Below are 14,430 nucleotides of genomic sequence, written 5' to 3' on the forward strand. Positions count from 1 at the left end.
CCATCGCTACGGTAAATATTTTTAATTGATTATTATTTATTTTTTTTCAATTTAGATTGGGTCTAGTTGGTTCAGTAGTTAACATTTAGGTTGAGTCAATTAAACCGACCCGCCTGAAAATAGGGTTAGAATGGGTTAGAACTCAGCCCTACTCTAACATAGATTAAGAATATTTGACGTTTATAACCAAGGTTAATAATGCAGTGTTACTTGTAAATCTTTGACTTCTGGTGGGTTGAGTTGTGAACTTTTTGGATTACTCGAATTTTATTCGAGTTACTATCTCGACCAACTCACGAAATTCGTGTTGGTGAGAGTTTTCCGTTCCAACTCAACTCACATGACTCATTTTATGGTTAAATTATGAATAAATTACATACAAAATACTAAATATACATGACATGTCAATGGATAAATAAACCATAAAACATAAAATAAAAAATAATAATAAAAAAATTATTAATATGAATATAATAAAAATGGTAAACATTTTAACTTTTAAAAGATGGAAAGTGCATATTTATCATAAGAATTAATTCTTTATTATTATTATTATTATTTTTTTTTTTTTTTATAGAAATATTGACATCTAAATTATATTGGAAAATTTTGAAAAATTGGAAAAAAATTTAGTGCAATGGTAGTATTTTGAGTGTAAGGACCATTTTTCCTATGAGAAAACCCTAAAGATTTCTCGATTTCTTCGAATTTAAATTCTAAAAGTAACGAACAAGAATTTAAGAATTTAAAGAAATTTTTTCTAGTACTCTCGCAGATCACGTATTTGTTTCCGTTCTCATTATATATTTTTTCTTACTATTTAATATTTTATTGTTACGGGATTCTACGTAATTTTTAAACAATGTTGATTTACAATAAACAATACCTGGACGGAAGGCTCGTTTTTCAACCTTATCTCACATGATGTCATCTCTAATAAGCTATAACGGTTGACTTTTTTTTAGTACGAGTGATGATATGAAAATTTAAACTCCTAAAAAAAAGTACGTACTGACTATTGTTGAGCTAACCCGACTTTAATAGGATGGACGTTTTTTGTTTCAAACGTGTGATTCGTATGAAGAAGTGTTATTATGTTAATGTTTGGTAGTTGGTGTGTTCTTATGAGTAAAAAAAAAAAAGGTCAACTAATGCGGCAGCTTCTCATCATAATTCTTTGGGCGCATGACAACTTTGTTGTGGAGGACTTGGAACTTTGCCCACAGTCAAAGGAACCCTAAAAAGCCCTAAAATCAAATACCCTAAACCTCATTCATATACATATATATATATAGGTCTATAAAACGTTCCAACTCGTCCAAATTCAACTCACGAACACCTTTAGTGCAAAGAAATTCACTCATTCCCACAACCCTTTTCGTTCTTTTGTGCGTTCGTATTAGCCAAAATTGGATTCAGGGTTTTATTGCTCACTCTTGGGTCGTCTAATCCCATCTCCTGTTCTTGCTTTTCCACTCGAGCAACCCTATTTTCACCTTGAATTGGTCAAGATATGTAAGGATCAAATCTAGAAACCAGAGGTCTGTGTCTAACCAATACTATAGATCATATGTATAGGTCTAACTAGATCGAACCCTAAAATTATATCGAACAAAGCAAGAACATACACGACATTATTGAATCATGAGTCTTGATTGTAGTCGTGGGGAAGTATTTATGGATCCCCAATCATGTTAATGTGACTTAACTACTTTGAAACATAGTCATCTTTTTTTAATAAGGCAATTGGGATATGTCTTGGATCCAAATAAAGATTCAATCATGATGTTAGATCTTATTGTAGATGAAACTAAATATATGAAATGGGTGATTCAAGATTTGCATGTTGTTGTCAACTTTGTATGATAATGATTATTAGGTGTCTAAATATATATTATTACTTTTTTTTTCTTTACTTACTTGGTAAGTATATATATATATATATATATATATATAATATTAAAAATTTAAAACTTACGTTAAATATTATATTATATTTTGGCTTATGAAATGTTATAATATTGTAGATTGAAATAGGGATGGAGATTGAAATAAGAGAATGTTCGTTATGATCCGTACGAAAATAAACAAAAATAGGGATAGAGATTGAAATAAGAGACAGAGACGAAGATGGGAAATCATAGATTCTCAGTAACAAACAGTAAATCATAGATTCTCGGTAACAAATAAGTAAAACAGTAGATTATCTTAGTATGTACAAATATGATAAAACAGTAGATTATCTTAATATGTACAAATATGATAAAACAGTAGATTATCTTAGTATGTACAGATATGATAAGACAGTAGATTATCTTAGTATGTAAGATATGATAAGACAGTAGATTATCTTAGTATGTACAGATATGATAAAACAGTAGATTATCTTAGTATGTACAGACATGATCGATTCTACGTTTAACAACATTGACATCTCTAATTCTAATACTGCCTGCAAAATTTTAGCATAAATTTTATGTATAATGAATATTATTCTGGGCTGTATCTTAAGAAATTTCGTGAATGAAATGTAATGCTAAAATCCCGATAAAAAAGAGATGCAATGAAAATGAAGAGATCAAAATGGTCAAACTAAAAAAAAAAAAATGATCTAAATATGCATTATNAAAAAAAAAAAAAAAAAAAAAAAAAAAAAAAAAAAAATTAGAAACCCAACATTTTAATCTTAATCATTTGTGTTTTAGGTTTGAAACCCTAAAATCTCTCAACACACTCAAAAGAGAGAATGAAAACAATGGCACCAACCCAATTGAGTACACTTCCAACAACAATCAATAGTTCCATTCAAAGCTTCCTTTGGAGGTCTTTGCATGCTTCATATTAACTAGTTTATCTCTTAATTAATTACCCTCACCCCCCACCCCTTTTAAATGATGATACAGACCTATTTACGTCACCGAGATAACATGAAACCGCTCCATGTTCAATCTCATGATCTTGTTGTTATTATTATTATTTAGAACTAGATGAGGTATAATGTCAAACTTCACAATATCGAGTAATTGAGATAGCTCATATATGACCAGTTCTCTACGGTGGGTTAAACTCAGTTCCTTACAAATGTGGAGGTTAAATTGAAATGCGTAAGGTTTAGACTAATATGAAAGTTGAAGTTATTATCTACCTCTATTTTTTTTCTCTCTTGCATGTTCGAGATGTCCCAATGTTATGAATGACAAGTGAGCTCATTCTAGATGGAATGATCGAGTGAGCTGCGATGGCCGACGACACCCCGTGACTTGGAATGACGTCAAGACATATGGGTCATGTTAATTGAGAATCAAAATGAGACGATGAGATGCAACATCGTATCAAGAGACCTTGGCCCCGAATAGAGGCAAAGTCGAGTCAAATGACTTGGCCTAATATAGAGGCAAAGCAGCGTGTGTGGACAAACAAACTTGGATTCTACACAAGTAATATTCGGTTGACGAAAACAAACCTCGCCTAAGTTTGATGAAGCCACAAAGCCGGGACAAAAAATGAATATAGAGCTCAAGTTCCGCTTAAAGCTTGTCGTGAGCATATCAAGATCAGACACTGCACAGTTAAAAAAGTACAACCGTAACTATTGGTATCAAAGTCAAATGAAAATTATTAATTATTTTGACAAGAAGATAGATAGGAATAGAAGTCAAATGGAAAAAGAATATTGTGGTTCATGTTTATAGTGAAAGTCATTCCAAAATGTCAAATATATTGGAAGAGGGAATATCAAATATATATATATAAAAAAGAGGAATGGAATCCATGAAATTACTTTACATTTCTAAACAAGATATTATGCTTATGTCTAAACTAATAATAATAATAAACAAACAAACAAATATATTATTTATAAATAAAAAAAATTGCACACATCCCTTCATATGCATACGTGTGTGTTTATGAGAGAGAGAGGTTCTTATTAGGACAATAATTGTGTTCGTGGTCATAGAGTTTTTTTTTTTTTNTTTTTTTTTTTTTTTTTTTTTTTTTTTTTTTTTTTTTTTTTTTTTTTTTTTTTTTTTTTTTCATTTTTCATTTTTTTAAAAAATAATTTTAAGAGAGAGATATGATTTGATTATCCTAAAGAAATAGATTAGAATAAAACAAATCACTTAATTAAAGAGATCCAGAGGGATAGGGATAGGGATAGGGGTAGGGGTAGGGGTAGGATTTCACTGTTTTTATTAAAAAAAATAAAAAAAGAAAACCGATGAAATATGTGTGCGAAGACAAAGTAGAGTCCCCTATTGATACCATGGCTCTAATATCATTAATGAGTCAGCCAAACCTCTACAATTGTACAATATTGTCTACTTTGAGCATAATCTTTTGTCACTTTACTTTTAGTTTTCTCAAAATATCTCGTACCAATAAAAATAATGTCTTTTAGTTATGTACCCAAAATCTTCCTCTTAATTAGCCATGGCAGGACTCCAAGATTCAATGAGTTTATTGAACGTTTAACGTCGTGTTTAATAAATACCTTATATATAAAACATTAACAGTTCAAAGACTTATAGATATGAAATCTAAAGGGTATGAACTTAAATATCAAATATTTTCTAAAGTTTGAAACTTAGACCTATTTCATACGAATCTTAAAATTTAAAGACTAAACTTGTAAGTTTAATCGAAAATATGAAAGATAGAATTGGAATTCGATGTTAGGGACCCAAAATTCGCACATTAGGAGATATATCATAATGAGAGTTGATGATGATAGTGGGATGCAGCCCCCAATTAGATTCGACAAGTCTCAAAGGGCTTAGAATAACATGTGGTAGAGGAATCAAACTTACCCTTTTCTTTTCTTAATCATGTGAAATATGCTCAAATTTTAACTTTAATCCTTCAACTTTTATAAAGTTCATCATTCCAATGGGAATTACTTTTCCCCCTTGTCTTTTCTTTTAACTTCTTTTTTCCATTCCTTTTTCTTAGATGAGAGAAGCATCCATTATTTTAAACGGATGGGCACTCTAAACCATTTTGATTCACTTCATTGGTCTAAGATCGTTCATTCATTTCATTGGTCTAAAATCGTTTTAACTATGGACTATTGGCCTCCCTCTACAAACGTTTTGATCTACGACTTTTGTGGTTTTGAGAAGAATCATTGACATATCAACTTGAATATCACTCAACTATTTAAGGTATATGAGTAGAGCTTAACCAAAAGATCAGATATTTGAATTCGAAAAGAAAAAAACAGTAGTTTCAAGCTAAGTCGGTTAAATGTTTCACCATCCTTCTATTCACTCCTAACAATCTTTAGGTAAGGTTAGCTTCTTAACCAAAAGATCATAAATTTGAATTCCTAGCTCCGGTAGTTTCAAGCTAAATCGTGTAAATAGAAACAATGTTAGCTAGCTTTCACCATCCTTCTATTCACTCCTAAACTCCTAACAATCTTTAGGTAAGGTTAACTTCTTAACCAAAAAAATCAGATATTTGAATTCCGAGCTCCTAGAAAAGAAAAATTCAAACTCAAATGGGAACCAGAGTTAGCTAGCTTTCACCATCCTACTATTCATTCCTACCCATCTTTAGGTAAGGTTAGCTTTTACCATCCTTTTATTCCTGTCATTGAATTAGCTAAGATTCTTTTCATTCTCTTTGAAAGTTCTGTTCTCCTGCAAAATATATACATAGCTAACACTAGCTATCACCATCCTTCGATTCGTATTGATCTATAGCTTTCTTTCTCTTTTTCATTCAACAATTTATGGAGTGAAGATTTAACAGTCAATCTTATGAATGATGTTTTTGTCCATTAAACTATACGTTTGGCCTATTAATCTATAGCCAAAGTTGCTCTCCAATATAACTAGCACTAGCTTTCACCATATTATTTGATTCCTAACAGGCAATATAACTCAAGTTAACTATTACTATCCACATACCGACAGAAATCCACAGTCGCGGGTCTAAGAAGAGAAATATAAGAAAGAGGATTATGTAATATGAGAAACAGTAAGCAGCCACATTGCATTAGTCAAAAGCAGACAAAAGCCGTAATAGTAATTATGAACATAGAGCCTCACTTTCCAACTTGGGTTTTAATTCTGCTATATTTAATTCTCCAACACTCATTTTTCCACATACATCTAGACATCAAGTAAAAGACATCTATTATTATCTTAAATATTTAAATCCTAGATATTTAGTATAGCAGTCAAGCTTACTGTTAATAAATATTGTCTGCTTTGGTCTGTTACGTATCGCTGTCCACCTCATGATTTTAAAACACGTTAAATATGGAGAGATTTCCACACCTTTATAAGGAATGCTTCGTTCTCCTATCCAACCAACGTGGGATCTCACAATCTACCTCCCATGGGGCTCAGCGTCCTCACTGGCACACCGCCCGGTGTCTGGCTCTGATACTATTTGTAACTGCCCAAGCCCACACAAATATTGTCCGCTTTAGCCCGGTACGTATTACCGTCTCCTTCACGGTTTTAAAACGCGTCTACTAAGAAGAGATTTTTCACACCCTTATAATCAATGTTTCGTTCACTCTCTAACTAATATGGGATCTCACATTTAGTATCTACGATCACAAACCAAACAGGTTGCAAGTAAACAAATAATCAGTTTTCTGTGTAATTGGTGTTTTATCCGCTGAGCTCCCAAAATCAGTTTTATACAGTTACACGATTACTTCTATGGGGTGCAGGCTTGGCATTCAAGTGTGGGAATGTTAAGTCTGCAGTTTAAGAGGAGCACTTAAAGAAGTTTAAGCTAACCAAGTCTGTCCATGGGGTGTAGGTACAGGAAGCCTAACCTTAGAAAACTTGCGTGAATTAGTGGGTCTGGACTACTGCCAAACCAATAGGATTGTCTAATAAATCTTGGATCGACAAACCAATAGAAGAAACATGGGTTCGAATCTTAATCTAAACTTGAAACTCACAAAAAGTAAGCTATAAAGATCCTAAATTTGTGCAGTTCTTGCTCACAAGCTAGTAACTGGTTCTCTGTAGATGTAATATACTAATCTAATGGGCAAAAAAGTGTCAATTTCATAATAGCAAATCTTCAATACCTGAAGCCAAATGCCCAAACTCCCTATTCTGCCATAGGCAGTGCCCGGATACGGATTTAGTGTCCCTGTTTCATTCAACATGATAAACATTTAATTTTTTGTTTTTGAAAATTAGGCCTATCTATACTTTTCTACCAATTGGTTTCCTTATTTTGTTGCCTGATCCAAGTCAAGTTTTGAAAACTACGCATCCATTGAACGATTCACGGCTGATGGAACAAAAAGAAAAAGAGGCAATGTCCCTGCTAGACAACTGTATTTCATATCTCTATAGCACATGTATTCTGATATTTTTAAGGGGCAACAACTGAGAGAAATGAAGAAACGGGACTAAGAAGTAACTGTTAGGAATCTCGGATCTCCACAACGGTATGATATTCTCCACTTTGAGCATAAACACTCATGGGTTTGCTTTTTGTTTCCCCAAAAGGCCTCGTACCAATGGAGATGTATTCCTTACTTATAAACTCACGATCATCTTCTTAATTAGCCAACGTGGGACTCTTCCAACAATCCTCAATAGTAACTTGCCGGTAGAATTCTAAGTGAAAGCTTTTTAAAGGAATTCCACTCCCTACTCGCTTGCTTCTGATTCCCTATCAGCTATTTGACGATTATACTTTTTTGAAGGGTTGGAAAACTAAGAGATCACTTTGTGTTTTCTTATCCTTTTCCCGCTCTAGGAGTAGTAGCAGCACAAAAAGAAAGATTCGGATTCTTGACCCAAGCAACGGTGAAGGATAAATGTTTCATTTTCTAGGCTTTTCGAGAGTGGTTTGAGGGGTTTTTCAGGGGTTAGGTCCCACAGAAGGACACACTTGGAAGCAAACAAAATGTCAATTCATATTTCTAATTTCTGCAATACCAAGGAAAAAAGAACTCAGATCTCAAAGACACTGAAAGAGTTAAAGGCCACACTTATCACTACCAGAACAAGATGACAAACATTTGATCCACAGAAAAAAAAAATCGAGTATGTTGACTATGCAATCTGGATTCTGTTTAATGAGTTCATATGCCTTTGTAGATTTCACGTTCTTGATAGATCAAAAAATGGATGAAAATAAGCCCTCATTAACAGTCAGATCCACTACGAAACCATCCAGTTCATTTCGTTACCTAAATCACTGCTCCAATTTCAGAAACAGAACGACTATCAAGCCGTCTCTTCAGATTCTTAGTCATTATCGAAAAAGCGAAAGCAACTAAAATCAATCTGAATTTCATCTAATTCTTCTTCATGCTTTTCTATAAGATTCTAATCAGAAAATTCCACAAGAACAAGGAAAACGCATTTTCTTTGAACTCCAGTAGTAGAAAACAGCTCGACGAGTATTTTACCTGCGGACTAAGTGCTTTAATTAGCGCTCTACTCCGTGTTGGAGCAGAGATCATCCATTGCAGAGCTGCTTCGATCAGCAGCGTACAACGGCCCTCAACATCTCTGGAATCTCAGCAGCACACAATGGATTATCTCATTCACAACTAAGGCCGTCCAAAGCCTTTGGTTAAAATTAATTTTGAAAAAATTACAAAATTTTAAATTATATGATTTTTTGTAAATTAAAAATTTTAAAAATTCACTCATTTCCCATAAACAAATTTTAAAGTTTTATATATCATTACCCATATATTTCATAATGATTTGATTAATTTTTAAAATGTCCAAACTGGATTATGAAAGTACCACATCCGCTAATTTAGAGAATGATCATGCGTTTATAATCAAGGAATACTGTCGTTCACTGTTGGTGTGGGGGCTAATTTAGGGAATTATCAGGAATACTCTCACCATTGGTGTGGGCCAGAATGATTATGGGTTTATAATCAAGGAATACTCGCTCACCGTTGGTGTAGGGGCTAATTTAGGGAATTATCAGGAATACTCTCACCATTGGTGTGGGCCCTAATTTAGGAAATTATGAGGAATACTCTCACCATTCGTGTGAGGGCTGTTGGGGAAGGCAAACCCACCATTCGTGTGAGTGCTGGTGGGGAAGCCCAAAAGCAAATCCATGAGAGCTTACATTCAAAGTGGACAATATGATACAAATGTGAAGAGTCGTGTTCATTTAACGTGGTATCAGAGTCATGCCCTAAACTTAGTCATGTTAATAAAATCTTCAAATATCGAACAAAGAATTGTGATCGAACCCTAACGTACACTAACGTGGTATCAGAGTCATGCCCTAAACTTAGCTATGTTAATAAAACCTTCAAATATCGAACAAAGAATTGTGATCCCCGAAAGTGTAGTAGCATACTTAAGCTCAAATTAGACAATATCATACCATTGTGGATAGTCGTGTTCGTCTAACACTATTTATTTGACTTTATTTACATTATTTGAGTATTTGTATTAACTATTTTTCTTCTATTTATTTTGACTCAAATTATTAATATTATTTAAGTATATATGGTAATGTGTTAGTGTATTTAAATCACATATGGGTTAAACAAATTATGGCTAAAAAATAATAAACGATTATTTTTAATGTTTAAAAAAAAATCTTAAAAGGTCAATAATTCTCTATTTCCAATCCAATGATTCAAGACAGACATCGAAGAAGATGCCCAGAAACTTGGGCCTGAAATGGGCCTGAAATCAGAGAGCTTAATGGGCCATTGAAAGCCCATGGAAAGAGAAATCTTTCTGAAATGAGAGACAGAATGAACATCAGTATAGATTCTGTTATCCCTGCTATCATAAGTCACATAGAGAGTCTAAATTGAAAGAAAAAGAGAGGCAGAGATGCAATTCCATTAAGCTATACCCCATCACAAATACTGTTCTTGTATCCGAGCTCGGTTCTCTTCCCACCATAATCTCGCATGCATTTCTCCGAACTTTTCTCGACTGGATCAAAACGAATCGAACTATGGTTAGATTTTTGAGGTAAGTCAAGAACAAGATGATTCTGAACACAGACCTTGACTATGGTTTCCAGTTTAATATACCAACCAAGATGAACATATGACAATTGACAATACAGTTTGTTTAAGATCAAGCTGTAAGTGTAGTTTAAGAGGCTAAATTCTGTACCAATTTATCATAGACTTGTTAAGTAGAGACAGTTTCTTTACCTGAATCGAATGCGTCTCAGCTCCCTCGAGCCACCGGGAAGAGACCGGATGGTGATATAGACTCCTGATTCGTCCTGCTCGATCCATTCAGTCTCCAGATCACTGGCATTACTTACAGAAAAATCTTCTGATTGGTCTCCCTCACTCGTCCTCACAGAACCATCTACAGATGGTGTCTCGATCTTGGCGTCGTTTGCACTGGAGGGTTTCATGGATGAAGCTAAATCATAGCCATGAGTGGGTTGGTTAGGATGGTGATCGAGTGACTCGGATAACGAGTTTCCCATTGGGTGATCGGAGGTTTGAGGAAGCCGCTGGTTGGTCAAATGTCGAGTAGCGGGGCTGTCCTTGGCAGATTCAATCTTGGAGCCCTGGAAAGAAATATTACACTTATTATGGACTTATCATTCCATACCAAACTGCAAACGTGACAAAAGTAATTTTAACCATTTCAAAACTTCGACTTATATCACGATTATATCACGATTAGTACGATGCTCAAAACTCACCTCGTCTTCCGACAGTGAAGGGGATGGCGGGAGGGGAAAAGCTTCGCTGTTGAACCGCTGGACATTATACAATTCCATAACCTTCTCATAATTTTCCGCCCACCATCTTTCAGCTTGCCATTTGTTGAACAATTCACGGCTGATTGATGAAAGAAAACGAGTCTTAGCAATCAATCATGAGCAATTACAGGAAGATTTAATGCGTTTATGATATTCAAATTCATGATTCTTATACCCACAAGCATGGAAAAGAAGGGAATGAAATAGAATGTTTAATCCAAACCAAATCACAAGACTCCACCTCCTAAGCTTATTTCACAGGACAAGGTAAGTACAGATCTTATTGGGAAGCAATCTGGGGAAGTTTCATAGCACCAGATAACAAACTATCCAAACATTTTCAGTCTAATACCATATCAAATCACCAATTAATCTAAGGGTTTAAGCAGATGAGTTATGGTAAATTTAGTTATAGCAATCTTCGAACAGTGTATAAACCTTAAGCACACGGGTAGCAGATATTGTCTTCTTTGAGTTTTCCCTTTCGGGCTTCCCCTCAAGGCAAAACGCGTCTGCTACGGAAAGGTTTCCACACCCTACAAAGGGCATTTCGTTCTCCTCCCCAACCAATGTGGGATATTACAATCCACCCCCCTTCATAGCCCAGCCTCCTCACTAGCACTCGTTCCTTTCTCCAATCGATGTGGGACTCCCACCAAATCTACCCCCTTCGAAGCCCAGCATCCTTACTAGCACACCACCTCGTGTCTACCCCCTCCGGAGAACAGCCTCCTCGCTGGCACATCGCCCGATGTCTGGCTCTAATACCATTTATAACGGCCCAAGCACACCGCTAGCAGATATTATCCTCTTTGGGCTTTCCCTTTCGGGCTTTCCCTCAAAGACGTCCGGTAGGGAAAGGTTTCCACACCCTTTATAAGGATGTTTCGTCTCCTCCTCCCCAACCAATATGGGATATCACAGACATGATAATCAAGTGGACCACCTCCAGACAAATTGATGTCTTCAGCAACAGTTGAAATCCAAATGATTTACCTGAAACGAATTCGTTTGAGATCGTTTCCTCCTTGTGGAAATGAAACGAAAGTGATAAGCACACCGGGCTCCACCTGCGCTACCCATTCCTTGGGTTCGTCTTCTTCCATGAAAACAATCTCAGTTCGTCCACTCCCTGAAGCTGGAGTTCCTTCCCCACTTGACAGAGCTTTCAATCTGGCCTCCATTTCCTTTCCCCATTGCCTTGGTGTGGAATTTGAGCTCCCATTCCGCCTGTAAGGACAATGAAACCTCGCCGAATCTGATGCAGAATCAGATTCGGCATATTTATACTTGCGGTTGTCGCTCGATGAACCTGAACATGGCTTGCAGTTCTTGTAAGCTCCAGAGGCTTTCAGGGCGATGTCCTTGATCTGAAAGTCGAAGAAAGAATTTCAGCCATAAACATCAATTCGACAGTAAAATGAGCTTTCAAGAAAGTAGAAAACAATCGGAACACGTCAATTTCACATTGATTCATCATCTGTCCTCTTTTCCCCAACTTCGAAAATCGAACAATTATCTTGTTCCTCCATTTTGATTCCAGAGAAAGTGAAGGAAAATGAAAACGAAAGAACATAAATATCTTCAAAATGTTCAATCAACAACGATTCCATAAGATAAAATTTCCCTCCAAATGGTACGAACCAAGCAGCCACAGACTTCATTTCCTTGAAATTCGGAGAATAGAAACAGAAACACAGAACGGAAATGTTTACCTGAGCAGTGAGGGCCTTGATTGTTTGTTTAGTCCTCGGTGTAGCAACGGATTCTTCTCCCTCCTGCTGGTGCAGAGATCCATTGTTCTGTTGCTTCGAGCAGGTTACGCACGTCAACATCTCTGGTACAGAAAGCAACAATCCACTGAATTTTTTAACGCGAATGACTTTAGGCGAACCGAGTTCGAGAAGCTCAGTAACTGCGCAGAATCACAAGATCTTGTCTCTTATGAACTAAACCAAGATCAAAAAGTAACTAAGAAAAAGAAGATTAAAATCGAAAGGCTTAAGGAATACGGAAGAATAAAGCAATGGAATAAAAAAGAAAGAAACAAAAAACAGAAAAGCAAAGCAAATGGAATGGAATGAAGAGAACTATTCACCAGTAGCAGGACAAGAAAAAAGGCAAAAGATCAAACGATCACGTCCAGCAGTCGCTTTCCATAACTTTCAATCAGGACCCGTAGAAAGAGAAAGAAACCGATTATGGAGAAGAAGAAGAACGAAAAAGTCGATTGGATTGGAAGTAATCGAATCGAATCGAATCGTCGGGATTAGAAAAAGAGGGTTTCGTGGCTACGAAACTTTAAGCGCGCGCACACACACACACATTCATCAGATTCTTCCTTCCTCCATTCCTCCCTTCAATCGCTTTCATTCCAGCAGACTTTAATCTCTCTTTTCTTTTCTGCTTTTCCTTTTCCGACGATCAGCGTGAAAGCCAGTTACGAGGAGTGAAACGCACTCAATGTCTTCTTCTTCTTCTTCTCTCAGTGGACCATTGAGATTTGGGCTGCAGAAACGTACAGAGGTACTTCTCTACACTCCATAACGCTCGCTCCGGCGCGAAGCAACGCAGAGCCGCCCTATGTGGCTATGTATTGAATGCGTAGCGCAGCCGTGGAACTCCGCCGCCGCCTCTGCAGAAAGGAAGAAAGAGGAGAGGCGTTTTTGTGTTTGGGAATTTGATATGATTCAGACACGAGGTTGGTGACCCACTCACGTGCACTACCAACATTTTTGGATCTAAAATAAAATCAAAAGAAAAATAAATAAATAAATCATTTCAAACCACTAACTTTCCACTTCTATCCATTAAAATTTTTATTACTTTATCGCCGAATAAATCTAAATTAATTCACTTTTTTTTTATTTGTATAAATTCTAAAATTAATATATTATGTTTTTAATATACGCCGCTTATAAATAAAATTTTAAATGCACAATTATATTTCTCTATATTATAAATTATATATATCATATTGTAACGTAGCAATTATACCCCAAAAAAAAATTAATAAAAAAATTAAATTAATTAATAATATTTTATGTAATACCTCAAATTCTTTTAATCAAATTGATATTAACTTTTTATCTGACCCAACTATAATATTTACCTTATTTACCATGAGTAATAAACCCCTTCGTTAAAATGTCATTGTGGGAATAGCTTAGCGTTAGGAAATTACCAATGGTAAAAAAAAAGTATTACAAGCTATAAATTAAATTAAATATTAATTATAAATATATAATAAATTAAGGTAATTTGATTGGCTGTCATTTTGGGGGCGTAGAGGGAAGGGCTTCCCGAGCCGCTTAGGGACCGAGTCGACTTGGGAGAAATAAATGGCTTAGCGCCATCTCCACGCAAAACCAAACGGGACGGAACCGAAGCACTGAGCGCACCGTTTTTGTCGCCAGTTGTGTTTCTGACCCAAATCCAAAATATTCCGTTTCAATAATTATTATTTTAATTCATTAATTTTTGTGTTTGTGTATGTTTTTTTTTTTNTTTTTTTTTTTTTTTTTTTTTTTTTTTTTTTAAATACCTAACCAATTTAAAAAATATTATACCTATATTTATTTCATTATTAAATATTTAAAATTTCAATTTTGTGTCTAATAATAAAAAGATATCCGATATATAGGCTATAAAAATAAACTTTATATTTAATAGGGCCTAATTATTCAATAATTTCATGAATTTTTAAAAAAAAAATTGTTG

General features: G+C 35.0%; 1 protein-coding gene and 1 long non-coding RNA gene across 3 annotated transcripts; both read right to left on the reverse strand.

Annotated features, from left to right (window-relative positions):
• Positions 1 to 3,020: 3,020 nt before the first annotated feature.
• LOC111806435 lies at positions 3,021 to 8,548 on the reverse strand. The gene is made up of 2 exons (XR_002816808.1): positions 8,399 to 8,548; positions 3,021 to 3,561 (listed from the first exon to the last, which is right to left on the reverse strand). It is a non-coding gene; the product is annotated as an uncharacterized LOC111806435 (long non-coding RNA).
• Positions 8,549 to 9,568: 1,020 nt separating this feature from the next.
• Positions 9,569 to 13,410, reverse strand: LOC111806436 (protein Brevis radix-like 3). Of its 2 annotated transcripts, none has more exons than XM_023691748.1 (6): positions 12,809 to 13,410; positions 12,426 to 12,659; positions 11,707 to 12,080; positions 10,651 to 10,789; positions 10,142 to 10,512; positions 9,569 to 9,914 (listed from the first exon to the last, which is right to left on the reverse strand). In XM_023691748.1, exons 2-6 carry the CDS (start codon positions 12,543 to 12,545, stop codon positions 9,836 to 9,838), a joined length of 1,083 nt encoding a protein of 360 aa, XP_023547516.1. In that variant the 5' UTR covers positions 12,546 to 12,659; positions 12,809 to 13,410; the 3' UTR covers positions 9,569 to 9,835. The 2 variants fall into 2 exon arrangements, with proteins under 2 accessions (XP_023547516.1, XP_023547515.1); XM_023691747.1 differs by having other exon boundaries at positions 12,426 to 12,625; positions 12,809 to 13,409.
• Between the last annotated feature and the right edge of the window lie 1,020 nt (positions 13,411 to 14,430).

Source organism: Cucurbita pepo, chromosome LG12 (assembly GCF_002806865.2).
Source record: "Cucurbita pepo subsp. pepo cultivar mu-cu-16 chromosome LG12, ASM280686v2, whole genome shotgun sequence".
NCBI lineage: Eukaryota > Viridiplantae > Streptophyta > Magnoliopsida > Cucurbitales > Cucurbitaceae > Cucurbita > Cucurbita pepo.